Consider the following 22564-nt stretch of genomic DNA (forward strand, 5'->3'; position numbering starts at 1 on the left):
TAGGTGGCACAGTGGATAGAGCATGGGCCCTGGAGTCAGGAGTACCTGGGTTCACATCTGGCCTCAGACACTTAATAGTTACCTAGCCGTGTGGCCTTGGGCAAGCCATTTACCCTAATTGCCTTGAAAAATCTAAAAAAAAAATATAGCCTCTGTGTGGTTGGCCTCTTAATACTTTAATACCATTGATCACTAAGGTCCTTCCTCATCACTTCCTCATCTTTTTAATGTAACCAATAGGATGTCAGTTCCTTGAGGGAGGGGCTGGTTTGTTTGGTACTTGGTACCACATCTCAGTTCTCAATTTGTGATTAAAGGACTTCGTGGTCTGTGGAATTCTTCTTTACTTTTCTGGTTGCTCCTGAGAATCCTGTAGTCAGGTGTTATTGAGACTCTTTTGCATTTACAGTTTTAGTTATATTTCTGTCTTTTCATTCCAGGCTAACTGTAATGAGACTTTTTCATTTCTGTCTTCCATTTATCCTTTAACCTCTTTTCCTAGTAGATAGGGTGTTTTTTATGGGCTTCTTCTCAGGGTTGTGTTCCATTTTGGCTTCTTAAACTGTTTGCTTGATTCTTAGTCCTGATTGCTTTTATTTTTGGTTTGAATAATTGTATTCCCTGAAGAGCCATCATTGGTTGTGGTGGATGAGGTCCATGCCAGTGTGACCTTTGGGGGAAGTGAATGGGCATAGTGCTTGAAGCAGTTCTCTTCACGCTCGGCCTATGAATTCTGCTATGAAAGAATGGAAACCCTTTAGAATAAACACCAGGATCTGGGTACATATGAGTGACTTAGTGCTGGATTGGGGTCCGCATTTCCCATCGGCCTTCTTTACTATTGTTTGGTAGGGAGCACTGCTGCTTACTGTGACTTAGCCAGCCCCGCTTACCACCAGCTTATTGGAAGCGTAAACACACTTGGGAGAGTCTCTGGTCCTTCAGTTTTAAGGGAAAAAGAAAATGGGTGATTCATCAGCTTTTACATTGGGTCATGCTTTGTCGATACAGAGCGGGTAGATATTTATGTTTAACCTCCATGTCCTCCACATGCTAGCAATTCTTGGAGAACTGGTCTGAGAATTATACAGTGGAAAGGGCAGGCATGTTGGCGTTCCCACTCCCCCACCCTCCAGGACTCCCAGGTCACAGGATGCTACAGCAGACAGTTCCTCTTTCAGAGAGCAAGACCATAATTTGCAAGAATGTTTAAATAGCATTTCAGTCTGCCATGGAATTGTCTCTTCGTCTCCTTAGAATCCAGACAGAGGAAGCCCAGGAAAAGTAATTGCTTTTCCTCTGATCTCCTCCATTCGTCTTTTTTCCAGTCACTCGTGTGATGCAAGCTGAAGTTAAAACCTGTTTTAAGGGAACTTTTGGATGGAGTCCTTGTCAGCTTATGAGGGTGAGAGCTTTACTCTTGAGCATCAGCCCATCGGTTGGTCTGCTGAAGGGAGGCTTTGTTTGACTAACACATACTTGGTGGAATTAGGACTGCTCCAAAATGGGATGTTTTAAAGGGTGAGAGGCCCTTTATTTCTCTCTCCTCTTGAACAGAGGAAAGTTCACTTTCTGAACTCCTTGAAGAGTGATTTATTTCATTAGCTTTGCAGGTATACCCCAAATCAAAGTGGAGGCCTGAATGGGAAGGAAAGGAAATAGATTTTACTAAGGGGAATCTTGAGAAAGGATCTGACTTTGAGCCAGGGCAGACCAGTTTTTAAAATATCTTTCTTCAAGACCTAGAAGGACAGCTTCTCCTATCTCTTGGGTGTCCCTGTTAGGGCACAGAAATAGTCAATGAGTGATTGCCAACTGACTAACTACAACCTTTTACAAACAACTTAAAATTCTTTGACTATGCCAAACATTTGCAACCTGACAGTATGTTGCATTGCCATCCTCTGGAATGGTATGCCTGGACCAGCTTCACTCTATTAATCTTTAGTTAGATCCCATCTATCTCCTCCTTTCTGTACCTCCCCTGAGGCCTGGAATGCAAGTGGTGCTTGGGAAGATCCTGGAACCCAGTGCACTGTCATCTGCAAGGGTCCTTGAAGTGGCTCTTCCATGGAAGGCACTGGATTTTAGTTTATTTTTTTAAAATGTTGCATAGTGAGTTAGGTCCTTTAACTTTCTTTGACATTTATGAAATAATTATGACTCACTTGGCATTTGGTTGAATATAGTGACCTTTTGCTGGTTTAAACTTATTATAATAATAATAATAAGTTAATTAACATTATACCACTGTTATCATTCTCATAGTAACAACATGCCATATTTCTACTTTATTTTAGAGTAAAAAAGAACTTTTCATCCAGCGTTTCATTTGGTCCTCATGTTAGCCCTGAGAGAAAGACAATTCTGAGGATTCTTATCTTCACTTTATAGAAAGGGAAACTGAAGCTCAGAGGAGTTCAGTGACTTGCCCGAGGTCTTACATTGAGTCAGTAGCAGAGTTGGAATTAGAGGATCATAGACACTAAGTTGGAAGGAACTTTAAAGGTCAACTATTCTTATCTCTTCATTTTCCAAATGAGGAACTGAGTCTCAGAGAGATTGAGGTGAAGTGCTTTGCCCCAGTCACACAGATAGTAAGTGATAAGAGTCAGAATTCACACCTAGAGCTTGTGACTCCAGATTCAGCCTCCACTCCTGGACTCCTGGTCCAAGGCGACAAGTTTCCTGCTCTAAGGAACCTATAAAACTTATTACTAAGTCTGTGCTTCACTTTTAACTGTTTAATATCAGGATTGAAAATTAATGGTCTCAGGGCAGCCAGGTGGTGCAGTGGATGGAGCACTGGCCCTGGAGTCAGGAGGACCTGAGTTCAAATCTGACCTCAAACACTTAATAATTACTTAGCTGTGTGGTCTTGGGCAAGTCACTTAACCCCCTTGCCTTGCAAAAACTAAAAAAAAAATAATAATGGTCTCTGAGTTTAGGGAGAATGATTGTAGTATCTCCAGACACCTGGTCCTTTTTATCTGTGTGAGAGTATTATAGCTCCTGAGGAGCAGAGCCACATTGGTGAGGCATAGTAGAAAGAACATTGGAATGGAGGCAGAGCCGTTACACAGGCATGTATAGTTGTGTTAACCACAGGTAAACCATTCACCTTCCCCGAGCCTCATCTGTTAACACAGTCAGTTCCATTGAAAATGCTTTGTAAAGCTTATGGGAGGATGTACGCATGTGACTTATTAGTGTCAATAACAGTGATAATTGGGAAGTTGTGGCTAACTCATCATCATCAAAATTGCTATTATTAACTCCCAAGAGCAGCCAGTGTTTGTTCAGTTCCCAGGCAAGAGAGAGAAGGAAGTTGAAGGGCAGGCGGGAGCATGGCCACAGTGAAGCTGGTTCACTCAATTTGATCAGAGTGAGCTTGAGGAGGATGTCTCCAAGATTCTCCTTCATCTCAGCCTTTACCCAGAGCCCTGAACTGGTAACTAAGAGGATATGACTTTGTTCTGGTCTTTGCCACTGATGCACATTTTTTCAAGATTGTGCTGCTTAAAATCTCTGTTTCATTATCCATTGACAAAGAGGCCTGCGAACACTGGCTCTCTTGTGAGAATTACCTGGAGAAGCATGTCACCCTCCAGGGGAAAAAGTGAAATATACTTTCTGTTTTTAAAATTAAGCTATCACCTACTTTAGGAAGACAAGCCCAAAAAAAAGTATTGTTTTTGTGGGGGGGTTTTTTGTTGTTGGTTTTTTTTTAAGAAAGAAATGTCTTCCAAGCTACAATCTTGTAGCTTCCAAGCTAGCTTTGAGCTCTTTGCCCAGATAGGTATTTGACAGCCTGAGACCAGTTTGAATGGATCCAAGGATATTCCAGGACATCTAGGTATTACAGTGGGTAGAGCACTGGGTCTAGAGTCAGAAAGATCTGAGAACAAATCAGATACTTCCCAGCTTTGTGATCCTAGGCAAGTCACTTCATCCCTGCCTCCATTTCCTGATCTGTAAAATGGGCAAAATGATAGCCCCCTACTTCCCAAGGTTGTTAGGAAGATCAAATGTGATAAGATTTGCAAAGTGCTTTGTAAACCTTAAAGTGCCTTATCAGGGCTAGCTATTCTTGTCACTGAACGGAGATGATAAAGTCACAGCCCTCTGGTTATTAATCATTGCTCATATGTTGAGGATTTTTCTCATGTCTTTTTTTTGTTTGTTTGTTTTTGTTTTTGCAAGGCAAATGGGGTTAAGTGGCTTGCCCAAGGCCACACAGCTAGATAATTATTAAGTGTCTGAGACCAGATTTGAACCCAGGTACTCCTGACTCCAAGACTGGTGCTTTATCCACTATGCCACCTAGCCGCCCTGTCTTTTCTTGTTTTTAAGGTTTTTGCAAGGCAGTGGGGTTAAGTGGCTTGTCCAAGGCCACATAGCTAGGTCATTATTAAGTGTCTGAGGCTGGATTTGAACTCAGGTACTCCTGACTTCAGAGCTGGTGCTCTATCCACTGCGCCACCTAGCCGCCCCTCTCATGTCTTTTCAAATTGATTCCATCTCAGTTTTTTCTGAGGAAAATATTTTAGAAGATTAGTAAATCTCTATCTAAAGAAGCATTCTGTTTTTAATAATAGAAATATAGTTAATACAAAAAGAATAGCTTATACAGTATAAGAAATTGGTATTTTTCTAGTGTCTCCTTATTTAAACAAACTAAATCCTTTTCAAAGAGTCTTCTCAAAATTTCTTCCACACAATTTGGTCTCCCTTTCTGGAATGATGTTTTGTCAGAACATCTGAAACCAAAACTGCACTGATCTTCCAACAGCTCCTTCTGTAGGTGGATATAACTACACAGTGCTGAACATTCCATCACAGGGTGGAGCCCCACTTTTCTTGGGAACCCCGTTATCACTCATTTCTGATGTGGGGGATGCTGAAACCAGCCAGCCCCAGCTGCCTTCACTAGAGAGACCCGAGGCTCCAGCTTTGAGTTCAGTTATTGCTGTCACTCCAGGGGATTTCTTCTAGTGTAGAACCCAGCCTGCCTTTGCTTACTGAGCTGTGTTCAAGTGAACCAAGACAAGCACTATGGAACTTCTGTTAATGATCTATTTAACCACGGTGATGATTTTATTCTATCTTCCTAATTCATCCTGCTTATTACCTATGGGGTGTTACACTGCAGAAAAACTCTGCTCCCCTACCCACCTTCATAAACTCCTGCTATATAGATAGTCCATCCATAAGGAAAAGGAGGGACAAACCTTTCTTCTCCTGTGTGTAGAAAAAGAGCTCGCTGTTTGAATTGGCTTAAAAAGGTGGTCTTGGAACATTTTCATGAATGTTATATTGTTAGTCATTGTTTCTTGGGTGCCTCCAAACTGTGGTCAGAGTCTGTGAATTTTTTCCTTTCACTTCCTTTTCTTTCCATTCTTAGAGGAGGTCCAGGCCATCTTACCTTCAGTGCCCTGGCCTTTGTGAAAAGCTTGACTCAACTTACATGGTGATGTTTTGTTTTTTTCCAATAGTAATGGAGACCATGTGATCTGGTCTTTCCTATGGACATAGAATAAAGTATAAAATGCTTGATTTTAATACTCTGGCTAATAAAAGGTACTCTGCAGTACCACTGCCAGAACTGCCTTTACTAGGTCTGTCCCTGATAATGTTGCATCTTGTTTCCAAACCATGTTCCTTGCCCATCATTAGACCACTCCGAGCTGCCATACTTACTTTGTTTCCTCTCTGATCCTAACCTGCTCCCTTTATTTGCCTCAGTGTTTTTTGTTGTGCAGTTATCCCACTCTTACCCTCCTGTTCCACCTGAACTCAGACCTGGAATAATTTGCACACCTCTAGTTTTCGAAGGCTTCTTTCTTCCTCTAGGTTATAAAATCGTTCCTCTTCCTTGATGTCTTTTGGTTGAAGACTTTTCGCAACTCTTCTGTTATCCCTACCTCTTTCACTGAAGATATCCCTGTACTTGCACATGTTTATCAATTTGTTTTTATTGAGTTTATCTCTTATTAGCTTAATTGACTAGAATATTTTCTAATGAGGCCAAGCCTACCCCATTGCTGTCATGGTACTTGACCAGCTGTCTTGCACATTAGTATTATCGACTGAGGAAAATCAGGGAAGGGAGTATAGGTTGTTCTTCTCAGTTCGTTGAAGCTATTGAGGATAGAAACAACAGTCCTATCCATAATGGGAGATTAATAGCCACCGGTCATATATCATGACATTTAGTATACTTTTATTTGTTTAATTGTTAAGAAATAATTCTATTCAACTGTTATCATTAGCCATTTTAAGATGTCTGCTTTTTTCTGTTCAGTAACACATTAATAAGGCATTTGATATTTTTTGATGAAGCATATGAAGCATTTTAAATCTGAGGTATTTGAAAGGCATTGATGATCTGTGTTTCATTTTCTGTACCCATATCCTAAAATGGTGATAGTGACTTAAGCTGAATGGACAGGACAGGGGAGGCCATTTTGGACTTTCTCATTTTATAGATGAGGAAGAGGTTGATGACCAATGCTGCACCAGGAGGAAGTCCCAGAGTGGGGTTGGAATCCAAATCCTGTTTCTGGAGCCAGCCAAGTGAACTCAATGAGAGTCTGTGCTTTGAAAATTTGGGAGGCTGAGGAAAGGTGCCTTTTGGTATTGGTTAGCAAATCTTGTCTGAGTCTAATAGAGAAGAAGGGCAGCAGGAAGTCCATTAGTTGTGGCTCTGCTCCAAACATACTACTTCACTTTGGACTGTTTTCCTCCTCCTCCTTTCAAGTTTATAAATCTCTTTTATGTCTGTGGTCTCCTTAGAGCTTTCCCTCCCTGCCTTTACCCCCACCCCTAGGTGAGCAGGCAGTCTAGGAGTCATTGAATTCATTTTACAGGTGAGGAAGCAGGGTTGGGGAAACCAAGTAACTTTCCTAATCAGCTTGTAAATGTCTGAGGCAGGATATGAACCCAGGTCTTCCTAGTTCCAGCTCTGCTTTTTATTAGTTCCTATTGACATTCTTCTGGGTCTTGATTTACTCATCCTTACAACCAGAAGGGCTTGGGCTGGTTGGTCTCAGGGATCCCTTCCAACTCTCAAAGCCCAAAAATGAGTCCCAGGATTACGTGTGGAAGGTCGCTTTAATGTTACCTGAGTCTTATTTGAAGTCTTTGTTTTTTATAATGAATGAGCCTACTAATTACCTGTTTTCTTAAAATATTCCTTTTTTAGATTGGGAAAGAGATTGCAATAACATCTTGGATTTAAAAATAAATCATATCGTGTCTGGAGTCTTTAAGTTTTAGTATCCACTGAGCATTCAGTAGAACTTGCCCTAACCATCTCAAAACTCACCGTGAGACTTGAAATTCTATAGTTAGCCCTCTAACAAGTCTAGTAGTCTAACCAGCAGTTAGACAGAAACCCATCCCCAGCCCCACTTGTCTGCAGCATGGTTATTGAAAATGGTTGGTAACGAGTGGCCTGCCAGGAAGAGCTCTGTAGTTTGTTTCTCTTCTGGCCCATTGCCATTTATTTTGGCATTCTCCAGTGACTAAGATAGAAGGTCAAGAGTAACTTTCGCCATTTGCTTGGTTCCAAGGCAAAGGCAGACAGACACCAGTCTGATTTCAAGTCGGAGAAAATGCAGTTCTTCACTACTGTAACCACCCTGGCTGCTACCCAGCTCCCCTTTTTCTTTTTACTGCTAAAAGGTTGTACTTGCTGGAGACTGCATCTGTTAGAAATTGTAGTAGTGATGCTGATAGGGCAAGGTTGGCTATGTCCTGACAGAGGATGGAATTTGGAAACCCTGGCTCCTTGTAAGAGTTTGACCTCTTTTTTCCTTTCTTCTTTCCTCTTTTTTCCTTTCTTCTTTCCATCCCATGGAAATACAGTAGTTAGAATAGCAGCATATTCACAGTGTTGTGGTTGACATGTCAGCATTTCCATTTATAAATCCCTGTTTTAAAGAGTCTGTGACTTGGCTGTAAAACTGGCTTCTGCTCTTATTTGGCCTTTGAGTTTTTAGCTTGAAAGTTGAGTCAATTTTTGGAAAATCAGAGACACTTTTGTTTTAGCCTTGTTTTTGCGACCTCTGTAGCAGTGTTTGGCTGACACAAAGAAATCGGGCTATGCATCCAGAGAGCTAATATCCACAGTGTTTGATGAGATATCAGGAATTTGGAGTTGTGTTTCCTTGTGGTGACTTAGCCCAGACCTGGCTCTTGAATTTACACATCCTTCTTTTTTAATGCCTCATCTCTCTGGGCAGAGCTTTTATAGTATTACCTCACCAGGCAAAGATTGTACCTGACCCCTAAGTCATTTTTCAATTTTTGAAAATTACCAAATGTTTGTTTTATTTTGCCTCCCTCCTATCTCTCTCTTCCCCTCAGGAAGAAAAAAGAAAATGACAAAGCAAGACATATTCCTGCATTAGCTATATCCAAAAAGTGTATGTGCACGTGCACATACACACACACACACGTATATACATGACTGTTGGACTACTAATCCTGGGATTTTTCTTTTTTCACTAAGCATATTTATTCAAAGGAACTTATTTTTCATTTTCTTTTTTCTAAGGTAAAGGGAGAGATTGGGAGGGAGAGAAAATAAAACATTTGGTAATTTTCAAAAATTGAAAAGTGACAGGGTCAGGTATAATCTCTGCCTAGTGAGATAATAATATAAAAGCTGTGCCCAGAGAAATGAGACATAAGAAAAAAGGATGTGAAAATTCAGGAGCCAGGGCTGGATTAGGTCACCACAAGGAAACATAACTCAGAATTCCTGATATCTAACACTATGGGTACACATCTCAGTCTGCACCCCAAGTCCACACCCTGTCCAGAGGTGGAGCACAAAGCCATGTTTATGATGCCAATGTGTCATTTGGTACCTAGAATAGAGTGATACAGTCAACCTGGGTTGGTTTTCTGTCTAGTGATGCAGGTCACCTTTGCATCTGTTGTCCCTGCCCTCCTGAGAATCTTTCTTGTTGTTGAAAAGTGGCCTTCCCTTACATCTTTTTTTTTTTCAAACTTTTCTTTTTTTTTATTTTGAATTTTACAATTTTCCCCCTCTGCTTGCTTCCCTCCCCCCATCCTCCACAGAAGGCAGTCTGTTAGTCTTTACATTGTTTCTATGCTATACATTGATCTAAGTTGAATGTTATGAGAGAGAAATCATATTCTTAATGAAGAAAAATAAAGTATAAGAAATAGCAAAATTACATAATAAGATAATGTGTTTTTTTTTTCCTAAATTGAAGGCAATAGTCTTTAGTCTTTGTTCAAACTCCCCAATTCTTTCTCTGGATACAGATGGTATTCTCCATTGTAGCTGCCCAAAACTGTCCCTGATTGTTGCACCGATGCAATGAGCAAGTTCATCAAGGTGGATCATCGCCCCCATGTTGCCATTAGGGTGTAAAGTGTTCTTCTGGTTCTGCTCATCTCGTTCAGCATCAATTTGTGCAAATCCTTCCAGGCTTCCCCGAATTCCCATCTCTCTTGGTTTCTAATAGAACAATAGTGTTCCATGGCATACATATACCACAGTTTGCTAAGCCATTCCCCAATTGATGGACATTTACTTAATTTCCAATTCTTTGCCACCACAAACAGGGCTGCTATGAATATTTTTGTACAAGTGATGTTTTTATCCTTTTTTCATCATCTCTTCAGGGTATAGACCCAGTAGTGGTATTGCTGGATCAAAGGGTATGCATATTTTTGTTGCCCTTTGGGCATAATTCCAAACGGCTCTCCAGAAAGGTTGGATGAGTTCACAGTTCCACCAGCAATGCATTAGTGTCCCAGATTTCTCACATCCCTTCCAACATTGTTCATTGTACTTTCTGGTCCCCTTACATCTTTTGATGCTATGTGGGAACTAATGGATGGCATGCAGATTATCCATCTGTATCCTTTGCTCTTGATAACTACTCTTGACCAGGCTACCTCATCTTCTGGTCATAGAGAACATGATGTGACTAAGCTCAAAAGTATTAATAGTGTGGCTATTATTGCTTTCCCTCAGCTACATAGGAGAGACTTGGAAGGGGAAATCGTCGGTACTCACAGCAGACTGCCTCTTTTGAAGCAGGAGGTTGGTTAAGTGAGTGGTGAGGTCCTCAATCAAGCCACAGGTCATTTTGATTACTGAATTGATCTCTTTTCCCTTCTTGATCATAGGAACAGACAGCTTATGAGGGGTGAGAGGCAAGATGGAGCCATTTAAGCCAGGCCTTTGAAGAGAGGCTTCCTAGAGTGGGGTCTCGGGCACTGGATTGGGAGTCAGGAAAGATAGCTTCAGATCTTGCCTTTGATACTTCCTCACTAACCATGTCCTCCTTTGGGGCTTACTTTCATTATGCTAAACAAAGAAGTTGATTGATTCAGTGATCTTTAAAGCCCTGTTTAGCTCTCCAATTCTGTGTGCTTGTCCATGGGAAATTCTGAGCTCCTTGGGATCCTCCTGGAAGGGATTGACACCCTTGAGGTGGAGAGAAGGAAGAATCTGGGAACTAGTCAGCCTGCCAGAAGGCCTCTAGCTTCTGACTTTGGCCAGGAAAAGTCATTTTTATGTCTTTAGTTCTGCTAATGTGACTTCTGTGTACAAAGATATCATTGTTCATCTGCCATCAGCAAGACTTATGCTTTGAATTGTTCTTCTAGTAGTGATAATTAAACTATGCTACTCTGTGATATTTTCATTTGGTTGGTTGGTTGGTTCTTGTCCTTTTGTTATCAAAGAAGACCAAAACAACATCACTAGGTTTGAGACAAATGACAGTATGTCTGACTGTGACTGATCAGACCAATATGAGCCCAGAATGCTCTGCCACAGGTCAGACACAAATAGTCCACATGAACACTTGGGGGTACTCTGAACTTATGGATGTTTCATTTCCTTTGAACTCCCATTCTGCCTTCCTTATAGAGCACAGCTCCCTCACTGATAAGGGCACACCATGCTGGGCAGTACTGTGCCAGTGTCTTTCAAGCTGTATGGTCAATTCTGTAATTCTTCAGTAAGATCTTCAGGGTGTTTCGGCATTGCTTCTTCTGACCCCCTTGTGAGCACTTGCCCTTTATGAATTCTCCATAAAATAGTTTCTTTGGCAAGCATACATCTGGCATTCTAACAAAGTGTCCAGTCTATCATAGTTGTACTATCTGTAGTAAGGTTGGAATGCCAGGCAGTTTGGCTTGAGAAAGGACCTCAGGGTCTGGTGTCTTCTCCTGCCAGGTGATCTTCAGAATCTTCTTAGGACAATTTGAATGGAAGCGATTCACTTTCCTGACATGGTTCTGGTAGACTGCCCAGATTTCACAGGTACGCAGCAATGAAGTCAACACAATGGCTCTGTAGACCTTCAGTCTGGTAGGCAGTCTAATACCTCTTCTCTCCCATACTTTCTTTTGGAGCCTTCCAAATACTGAGCTCGCTCTGGCAATGTGAGTGTCATTGTCAATGTGGACCTCCTTGAAAAGGATACTGCCAAGGGAAGTGAACTTGTCCAGAGTCCTCAAAACTTCTCCATTTGCTGTAATTGATGATTCTGCATATGAATGGCATGTGCTGGCTGATGGAGCACCTGGGTTTTCTTGGTGTTAATAATTGTTAGACCAAAATGAGCACAAGCAGCAGAGAATCGATCCATCTTTTGTTACAACTCAACTTTGGAGACTGCTTTGAGGCACAATCATCTGCACCAACACTCCCTCCACTTTGGTCTTGGCTTGTAGCCTTTTCAAGTTGAAGAATTTGCCATCGGTGCAGTAACTGACCTTGAGATCATGTTCATCCTCAATGAAGGCATTTGAGATGCTTTCATATACTCTTAGAATGTAAGGTACTATTGACTTGGGCATGTGTAGGAAGTTTTCAATGAAGAACTCCATTTATACATCTTCTTTATTTATAGTGAAAGATTGCAAGGCTTGCTTAGAGTCACTTGGTTGGCATGAGTTAGAGACAGTACTTCCTACCTCTGAGGTCAGCTTTCTAGGCAACATACCACACTACCCTCCAATTCATTTATTCATTTTATTTTTTATTTTTAGAAAGATTTTATTTATCTTGAGTTTTACAATTTTTCTACCATTCTTGCTTCCCTCCCCCCACCCCCCACATAATTAAAGTAAGAGATAGTAAAATTACATAATAAATTTTTTTTTCTAATTTGAAGGTCATGGTCTTTGTTCAAAGTCCATAATTCTTTCTCTAGATACAGATGGTATTCTCCATTGCAGATAGCCCAAAATTGTCCCTGGTTGTTACACCGATGGAATGAGTAAGTCCATCAAAGTTGATCATCACCCCCATGTTGCCATTGGGGTGTATAATGCTTTTCTGGTTCTGCTCATCTCACTCAGCATCAGTTCATGCAAATCCCTCCCAGGCTTCCCTGAATTCCTGTTCCTCCTAGTTTCTAATAGAACAGTAGTGTTCCATGACATACATATACCACAGTTTGCTAAGCCATTCTCCAATTGAAGGATATTTACTTGGTTTCCAATTCTTTGCTACCACAAACAGGGTATAGACCCAGTAGTGGTATTGCTGGATCAAAGGGTATGCACATTTTTGTTGCTCTTTGGGCATATAATTCATTTATTAATAATTTCTTGAAATTAGGTAGTTCTTTGCTATTTTTATTTTTTATTCATTTATTATAATTTCTTACTTTACTTTTTTAAACAGGAATTTTCTAAATTATAAATAATAGTTTCAATAAATAGAAGAAAACATAATGAGGAAAGAATATGAAAACATTGAAAGAGCATGAAGCCAACTTGTCATTTTTTTGAAACTTTAACAAAATAATAGTAGCATCTTAGTTGCTTAATGCCTCTTTTCAATCTCACTTCCAATTGTATTTAAAAACCCAGCAAAACCAAACATGTTACTATTTATTCATATTTCCTTCATTTGCCATTTTTAATGGGTCAGTAATATTCCATTCATTAATAAACCACAGGTCACTGGTCATTTGCTATTTGTTGTATATAGAGGTTGTTTCCAATTTTTCAATACTGGAAATTGAAGATATTTAAGAATGCTTAGCTTCTATTCTCTTCTACTGCTACTCTTCCTTTTCCTTTATCCTGAAAGATTTCAGCCATAAAATCACTGATGTACTGTTCATATACAGTCTCCTGTGTTCATACTGAGATGTTCCACTTTCAATAAGCCATGACAGTGTCTTGCCTTTCTGGAGTAAGAGGAATGGACAATGGAGAAGAACCTCTATCTCTCCATTCTCCTTTTGTCAGTAGTGTTCATTGCTAGTTGGGTCCCAAGGGTGAGGGGTCTAGGTGTGGCAGCAGGTGTAGGAATGGAGTGTCTCTGTATCTCTTTCCTAGCAGCATCTTCTCCATCCTCATCTGGCATCTTGTGCTATAATTGGAGGAGCCCTTATGACCATGAAAAAAGAATGCTTTTGTTCTTTACTAATTGTCCAGTAGCTGCAAAATATAATGACCTCTAAAATGTGACCCAACCTCCAGACCTTTCACCCACCTCTCTGGAGAAGAGAGCTCTTACTAAATGCCCCTACAATTTCAGTTTTGTTTGAGTCCAGCTAATAAGAGGAGAACAGAGAGAGTCAGATAATCAAGTGGCCAGTTTTTCCTCTTTAGTTATATTATTCTCATTTTTATGCATCACAGCCAATGGCTGGTCATACTGTTAAGAAGATGCAGATTCAAGGCCATGTGTGACCCTGAACATGTAAGCTGAATAGACTTTTAAACTACCCAAGTCTCTTGGATTGGGAATCAGACCTCTTTGCAGTGCCATATGTTACTGCTACACCTCTCTAGTATGAGAAAAGACATGTATTTCCTTTTTAAATAAAAATAATGTTTTTATTGCTGAGAGGTAGCATGGCAGAGCGATCTGCTGTCAAAGTCATGTTGACCTGGATTCAAGGCATGCCTCAGACAAATACTAACCAAGTAACCTTGCAAGGCTCTAGACCTGTGGAGTACTTCTCAAATAGACCTGGTGCCTTGCAGGCTTCCTGGTGACCATCTCTATAGCTGGTTTACCTGCTCTCAGGAATTTGAAACCCTCCTGTAGCCATGCTCTACAACATGAGATTGTCTGACCCAGTAGCTGCTCTTTTCTCCTGGCAGAAGGGAGGAATGTCCCCTATACCAGGGAAATCACAGGTCTTTTCTCTATATTCTTTGCTCCTCAAATTTTTTCACTGTCTCCTGTTTTTATTGCTTTCTCAATTTGCCACATCCCCTTCCCTTATAACAGAGAAGAAAAAAAGCTAATCAACTTATGGGGTCAGTGATGCATGTTTTCAAGGTGGTTATACTGGGTACACAATAGAGCAGAGTTTCCTGGCTTGCATGAAGATCAAGTCCATGACCTTTGACTCCAGATCATATCTGCACTGGGTCATGGGAAGCGGAATTGAGACTCAGGAGAGATGAAGAATGAAGAGATAGAGTTGAGGAGCAACTGTCTGGAGAGAGCTCTGAAAACCATGACTGACTTCTCACTGAGGACAGGTCTAAAAGTACAGATGGTCTAGGAGAGAGGCCTGAGAGAGCATTGAATGGTGGAACCGGAAGAAAATTGAGATGGAGATCTTGTAGCGCAACAGATGAGGGAATGCATTTGGTTCACATGCATGGGAGCAATGTTTCTGGGGAAGCAGCCAGAGAGAAGCCAGGAAGGTCGAGGGGGACAGGAAGGACAAATGCCTCTTAGGTGTTGGGGATTGTGAATGCAGAGAATGAAATAATCATGGCTCACATTCTAATATGAAAAATAACTAGGACATAGATAAATGTACACGGAAAAGAAATACTGAGTGACTAAATATAACAGAAACACATGGTAGCTTCAAAGGAAGGGCTTCATACAGAAGGTAATGCTTGAGCTGGGACTTGAAGGGAGAAAGGCAGCCTGGGGGGCAAAGGTGAGAGGGAGGATATTCCAGACATGGGGGGTGGAGGAAGAATATTCCAGACATGGAAAATGGGGTTGGTATTCTAAGTATGGGAGTGGAGGGTTATTCCAGACATGGAGAAATGGCAAGAAGTCCCAGACAGGGAGGATGAAGGGTTGTGTTCCAGACATGGCAGATGGGGAGGTATTCTAGGCATGGGGGATGATGACTCCTTAAAAGCTAAATTGGAGAGAGAATTGTGGAGCATTCAGTGACTAAATGATAAGGTAGTGTTAGAAAGAAGAAGACAACCTTGGACTTGTGATGGAGGAACTCATAGCTATGTGTAGGGAACAATGAGGGTTGTTGTGGTCAAAGGCAGTCAGCATTCAGAATGAAGTTTCCTTTATATGTATCTTGTCTCCTAGATTATCATATTTCTTCACTCCTACTCCTTACAACTAGGTATAGTAAGACTTATGATTAAAGGCTTTTTCTTTTCTTTTCCCATTTGAGGATGTTCCTTAGAAAAAGAGCTTTTCAAAAGTTACTTCTTGGGCAGCTAGGTGGTGCAGTGGATAGAGCACTGACCCTGGAGTCAGGAGTACCTGAGTTCAAATCCAGTCTCAGACACTTAATAATTGCCTTGATGTATGACCTTGGGCAAGTCGCTTAACCCGATTGTTTTGAATTATTTTTTTTTTAAAAGTTACTTCTTGTAAACTAAAGCTGTTTCTTTAAACATATTCACCACTTCCAATCATTTCAATGCTGACTTTTTTTTTTTTTTTTAAGATATGGGTGAAAATAGACTTGAGACTGTGATGGTTTTGTCTTGTTGGGCTTTTGAGTTTGTGTCCAGGCTTTGTCTTGTGATTTGAACTTCTGGCCCATCTACTCAAAGCTGTAAAAAGTTAGGTCTTTAGTTCATGTTTTCAGTAGATGTGGTCTGCACAAGTTGTAAATAAAAGTCACTTACGTGGAACAGAGCATTTTAACAAGCATGGCAAGAAAAGACCTTTTGCCCTTTGCATTCTTTTGGTTAAAAAAAATGGAAAGAGATTTGTTTTAAATAAAGCCCTTTTTGTTTTCCAAGTTTTCTGTAGAAGAATAAGTGATATATTTACTGACGGCTTTTCTCCAAAAAGGAAACCTGGCATCTGACCAGGGTCCGCAGGACCTGTAAGATAATGGACTTAGGGATCTGATGCGCATGAGCCCTTAGCACTTGGGAGCATTCATTTCTAAGAGGTGCTTTTAACCCATCTTTTTCTTACTGCCATGGCTCATGGGAAATTCTGTTGGCATTGCTCTTGTCTCCCCATTTGTGCCAAAGCCCAGAATGTGCTTCATCCATTCCAGTAACATCCAAGAGTGGCCTGCCAGGAATTCTGTTGGTGACAAAGACCACCTTTTTTTTTTTTTAAGGTTTTTGCAAGGCAATGGGGTTAAGTGACTTGTCCAAGGCCACACAGCTAGGTAATTATGAAGTGTCTGAGGCTGGATTTGAACTCCGGTCCTCCTGACTCCACTGCGCCACCTAGCTGCCCCAAAGACCTTTTTTGTAAAGACAGGGACTTTTTCTGAGTAACCATCATTACTAGGATGAAGGTTCTCACAGTCCTTCTTTCTTCAGGTTATATACAAGACACTATATGTGAAGGTGAAGGCCCAGAGGGGTGGCTAGCAGCTTCACTCACTTCTACAGAAAGAGAAGAAGAAAAGGCAGGAGGTTGTAACAGGGCCTAATGTTCCTTCTGCTTCCTTTATGGCTCCTATGTAGATGATGCCACCTTCCTCAGAAGGGCACGGAGAGGGAGAGTCCATGCCATACAGAAAGAAGCCCAGATAGAGTAGTTGGCTCTTGCTGAATCTTCTAGGTTATTCTTCCAAAGCTGTCTAGTATCTCCATATTGCAGACTCTCTGGGAATTACGAATTGCCTCAGTAACTGCCTCATAATATGCCCTTGTACACTAGCTAGAGTCACGCTCCGGTGCTCCGTTCAGAGACTCTGGCTAAGTAAAATTGGAAACAGACTTATATGGGCAATTAGTTCTGCTTTTAATCCACATACAGCTTGGAGTGGAATATATGGCCACATTTTATTTTAAAGCATGTCTAGGGATGGGGCCAGAGTCTCTATTTTAGCACGTTTTCTGATTAACCAGATAATAAATTTACTCTACTGCTTATTTATATGAAATCTTGAGTATCTGCATGGCCAGAAATTGAGTTTCATTGATAAAATGCTTTTTTAAAAATTATAATAATTAGCTGTGAGAAGTTAAATATTAAGTTTTAGGGTAGATATCAAGAATGGATGTTTCAGGCCACTTTTGACTCTGGAAAATGAATTATACCAAAGTTTCCAACTAAGGTACATTATTCTAACAAGTACAAATATTCCAGGAAAAACTGGCAGATAATTTATCGTTATTTTGGTCTGGGAAACAGAAGATTGTATGAGTCTTAATTGTTTGTTGGAAAAGGAATACAGTAACTTTAGTGGAAGAAAACAATTTGAGAGAAGGAAAAAGAGAAGTGGGTGCATTTACCTTCTCTCCATGAAGGATTGCCTATGACCTCAGTTTAAAGATGTATAGGACTTGACTTTTGAGTTCACCACTGAATTCCACATATTTTAAGGAGTACATTTAGTGGGCAGGCTATTGTAATTGCACCAGAGTCTCTTAGAATCACAGGATCTTATTTAGAACTGCAAGGGACTTTGGTCCTACTTTTTTTTCCAATACAATCTATACACTCCCCCTCCCCCATTTTTATAGATGAGGAAATTGATGCCTAGAGAAATATAACCCCTTAATCTAAAGAAGTTGGAGTCACTTGAACTTGGCCTGTCAGGCTCCCAACTAGGGATTTTTCTATTATGTCATGAAGCCTTCTTATAAAAATTCAGATACCCATCCATTTATTTTTTACTATTTACTAACTTTATTTGAATTTTTCTGTAAAGTTTTTTTAATATTCATTTTTTTAATTCTAAATTCTTTACCTCCTTCAAACTTCTCTTCATTGAGAAGGCAAGTAATATGACACTCATTATAAAGGGGCAAGAAAAATACATTTTTAAAAATATGCTTCAGTCTGCACTAAGAGTTCATCAGTTTTAGTGGCAGCTAGGCAGCACAGTAGATAGAGCACCGGCCCTGGAGTCAGGAGTCCCTGAGTTCAAATCCAGCCTCAGACAGTTAATAATTACTTAGCTGTGAGGCAAGCTACTTAATCCCATTTGCTTTGCAAAAAAAAACCTTAAAAAAAAAGAGTTTATCAGTTCTCTCTGGAGGTATAGCATTTTCCATTAGGAGACCTTTAAAATTGTTGTGGATCATTGTATTGATCAAGGTAGCAAAGTCTTGTTCTTGATCATCATAATATTACTTTTGCTGTGTAGAATGTTCTCCTGGTTTTGCCCACTTCACTTTACTTAGATTAATTGATGATGGTGTAAGTCTTCCCAGGTTTTTCTAAAACCATCTCTCTTGTATTTCTTAGAGCAAAATAGTATTCCATCACAATCATATAGCACAGCTTGTTCAGCCATTCCCCAGCTAAGGGACATCCTCTCAATTTTCAATTCTTTGCCACTTCAAGAAGATCTTCTGTAAATATTTTGTACATGTAAATCCTTTTCTTTTTCTTTGAACTGTTTGGAATAGTAGTGGTAGTGCTGTGTCAAAAGATTTAGTTTTATATCCTGTTTGGTATAGATCAGGTTGTTCTCCAGAATGGTCAACTCCACCAGCAGTGCATTAGTGTCCATATTTTTTCACATCTCTTCCATTGTTTGTCATTTGCCCTTTAAAAAATAAATCATGTATCAATTTTGACCATATCTTCATAAATGGTATGAAATCTGGCCTCTGCCTAGACTACTTTTCAGTTTTCTCCCCTGCATATTTTGTCAGAGAGTGAGTTCTTGCTCCCAAAACTTGATAGATCCCTGCCCATTCATTTTTTAGATGAGGAAACTGAAGCTGGGGTGGGGGGGCTGGTGTAGTGAATTTTCTCAAGGTCAATGAAGTAAGTTATTGATAGAGCCAAGATTAGAACCTGGCTTTTCTGTCTAATCTCAAACTTGGTTTCTTGCCACTTAAACATGCTTCTGGTTTATTCCTTTCCTGCTAAGTTGTTATATGTTAGGGAAATGCCAGATAATGTTGGTAGTAACAATCTCAACAAAGTATAATTAGGAAGGTAGATCCCACTCCCAAAAATGTTATGTTATCTATCTAAAAGCCCACTAAGAATGCTTGGGAATTGTCTCTACTATTCTCCTGCCCCTCACCACCCTTCCCCCCACCCCTCTCCTCCCCATTAGAATAAGGGATTATATAGGGATAGATAGGAGAGCTGTCTAAGCATAAATAAGAAATGTTGTTTGACTCTGTGCTTCCTGGGATTTTCTCTGACTTTTTTTGGCAAGACTTTTTCTTGATTATAAATGTGAAATTCTAAAAGATAATATGAGTTGTTGTTTCAAAACCAAGAGCCAAACTGCTTTTCTATTAAGGACTCAGTCTATTCCAGCATCCAGGTTACAGAAGAGACAAGATGTTCTCATTTCTGACATAAAATCCAAGGCATATGGTAGAGCATGGAAATCCTTGTTTTAGGTATAAGGTTTGGCTTTGACTAGAAAGGCAGAGAGACAAAAACCCTATTAATGGCAGGAGGAGGTAAAGAGAAATTATTGTTTGGGGAAGAGCAAAGCCACTCAGTGTTCAATCTGAGGAAGGAGATTTCAGCAGGACCCCCCCCCCCCCCCGTAACCTAGGGGAGTCCTTTTTTCCTTGGGTGCTTCGTCCATTCCCATGACTTCAGTGATTATTTCTTTGAAGATGCTCAGATTCCTTTCCCCAGAGTGCTAGGCAGTCATTCAGCAAGTATTTCTTAAACTCCTACTATATACCAGGTACTGGGGATATAGATAGAAAGGCAAATATGAATCCCAGGAGAACTTCCATTCTAATGAAGGAAACAGATGTGATGTACATAGAGTAGAGGGGAACCAATTTTAGGAGGAAGACTCTGGAAACTGGCAAAAGTCTCCTACTAAAGGAGGTGGGTGGGCTTCTGAGAGATTCAGATGAGGGGCCAGAGCATTGCAGACCTGTGGTTTGAGGGGGCAGCCAGGGCAACAGTACAGAGATGGGAGATGAGAGTTGCTAGTTCTGAGTAAAGATTGGAAATGTGGGAAGTGGCCAGATGGTGCAAAGATTGAAGTACCAACCAGAGGGCTTTGTTTGATCCTGAAGGTAATAGGGAGTCATTGGCATTCATTGAGAGGAGAGGGTGACATGACCAGATCTTTGCTTGGCAGCTAGGTGGAGGGAGGCAGGGAGTTAGGCAAAGGGGATTAGGACCTGAATGTGGGCAGTAAGGTGGGGAATGTGGGAGTACAGAAGGGAAATAGATGAGAGCCAGAAAAGTTAAGATTTGGCAACAGATTGGATTTGAGGGTGGATGAGCATGAGGAGTTGAGGATGACATCAAAATCTCAAAACTGAGAGACCAGGAATATGGAGGTGCCTTTGACAGGAATGAGAAAGTTCAAAGAGGGAATGGTTCAGGGAACAAAGATAACACATTCTGTTTTGAATATGTTGAATCAAGATGTCTATGGTACATTCAGGAGACTGAGAAGCAACAAGAAAGAGAGAGATGTCATGAAAACTTGGAAGGAAAAAAGGGCAGGCAACAGTGTCAAATGTAGCCAGCCAATTGAGAAGACGTAAGACCAGTAATAAGGGGATCAATTGTAACTTTGGAGAAATTGATGTCCTTGAATAATGAGTCAGTTTGCAGAGGCTTAGAAGCAATGAAAGGCACTGATGATAATGAAGGAGAGATTGAGGATGATATCCAGCATCTGTCTTGCTTCTCTGTCTGTCTAATCTCATGGATACCTCAAACCCTGTGTGTCTAGGACTGAAATTGTTATCTTCACCCCCATACTTGCTGTTCCAGAATTCCTAGAGAGGGGAATCAGTGTGACAAAGTGATGGTCACTGATCCAGACCTGGAAAGTACCCAAGAAGTCACTTCGTCCAATGCCCTTATTTTTCTTTTTAGGTTTTTGGGTTTTTTTGCAAGGTAATGGGGTTAAGTGATTTGCCCAAGGCCACACAGCTAGGTAATTATTAAGTGTCTGAGGCCAGATTTGAACTCAGATACTCCTGATTCCGGGGCTGGTGCTCCATCCACTGTACTATCTAGCTGCCCCTGCAATGCCCTTATTTTAAAGAAGACTAAAAAAAATCACCAAACTTGCCAGAACTCACACACCTTCAGTTTGAATCCAGAAACTCCAAATCTAGATTCAGTGCATTCTCTGGTGGCCTTTCCCATCTTTTTTTTTTTTTTAAGACAGATTAAAAGAAACTGTGCTCATATTAAAGAGATACCCTTTAAAGATATCCTTTATTATCCACATTCTGCATTTGTGATCATATTCTTTGTGTTTGTAAAGGGCTTGCCAGGATGGTTTCAGAAACTCTGCTCTTGAATCCAAAGCAAACAATGCTCTTGGTCAAAATGAAGTTGCAATTTCTTTGTCTGGCTGCTATCTTCCATCAGCGCCATACATGTTCTACATGTGTGTTCCTTTAGTCCCACACAATTCCCACACTGATTTTTCCACTTGTGTGAGCTTCTGTGGATCATCCCTTTTAAGGTGTGGTATCCATTTTTGTAAGCCTTTCGTTTTCCTGGAAACTTTTGGCTTACTCGAGTGGGCCTCTGTTCTTGTACAGTTTCAACAGTGGCTTCCAGATGGGGCAATCCAGATGGAGGAGCACCACAACCCCAGCAGTCCTCTCCGCTTGCTGGTTGTTTGAGAAGTTTACATCCTGGATCTTCCAACATCCAGAAGCCCCTTCTCTTTTCCCCTTGCTCCTTCTCTGCTGTAATTGAAGGGGACACCTTCACAGGCTGCTTCGCCCCAGTCACATCTTGTTGCTGTCACTGTCCAAGAATGTTGAGGCCTTTTTGATACCTTTTCTCATTACATCACAGTCATTTTTGAAAATATTTTCTCAATGATACCCTCTCCCTTTTAACAGAGAAAAGTGTTGAGCACAAAATAACCAACACTGTACCTACATCTGAGAATGTCCACAAGATTCTGCCTCAGGAGTCCCCCTGCCTCTTTTCTTAGAGGAAGGAGGGATGAATCCATTTGAATGGATGAAATCTTGAAAGACTTTGTCTCCATACATGATAGGAGGCATTCCATATCAGAGTTACTGTGTAGTCGTCTAATAAGATTCTTGGTAGTAAGCAAAAACAGTTTTCCTTCAGTGCAGAGAATCGACTGTACAGGTAGTTGATGCTGCTTTGCATTTCCTGTTTTTTCTTACCTATTCATGAATCCCTTTTATTTTAGGCATTGGAAGAGGCTCAGAAAGCCATCCAGCAGCTCTTTGGCAAAATTAAGGATATCAAAGACAAAGCAGAAAAATCAGAGCAAATGGTGAGTGCATTAGTTCTCCTACATTTTTTATCTGCCTCAAATTTAGTCTTTTTCATTATTGGGCCTCCTTCCTCACTTCCTGTCAGCCACAGACAGTTACCCTCTGGGTAGGGCCAGCCTCTGGGAATACACTCTGGAACAACTTCACTGATAGCTGTTTGTCCTGAAACTTCCTT

The 22564-nt window shown here is 40.7% G+C and overlaps 1 protein-coding gene across 2 annotated transcripts in view; it reads left to right on the forward strand.

The window, feature by feature from the left end:
• Positions 1–22564, forward strand: part of VPS53 (VPS53 subunit of GARP complex) — a 125104-nt gene that overhangs the window by 17584 nt on the left and 84956 nt on the right. Inside the window, exons 1-2 of one of the 2 annotated variants that reach the window (XM_074189158.1) lie at positions 2077–2081; positions 22302–22388. In XM_074189158.1, the coding sequence (XP_074045259.1) occupies positions 22386–22388 (3 nt within the window). In that variant the 5' untranslated portion in view covers positions 2077–2081; positions 22302–22385. Of the gene's footprint in view, positions 1–2076; positions 2082–22301; positions 22389–22564 lie in introns of those variants that run through there. The other variant, XM_074189157.1, reaches the window with a different exon arrangement.

Source organism: Macrotis lagotis, chromosome 5 (genome assembly GCF_037893015.1).
Source record: "Macrotis lagotis isolate mMagLag1 chromosome 5, bilby.v1.9.chrom.fasta, whole genome shotgun sequence".
In the NCBI taxonomy this organism is placed as follows: Eukaryota; Metazoa; Chordata; class Mammalia; order Peramelemorphia; family Peramelidae; genus Macrotis; species Macrotis lagotis.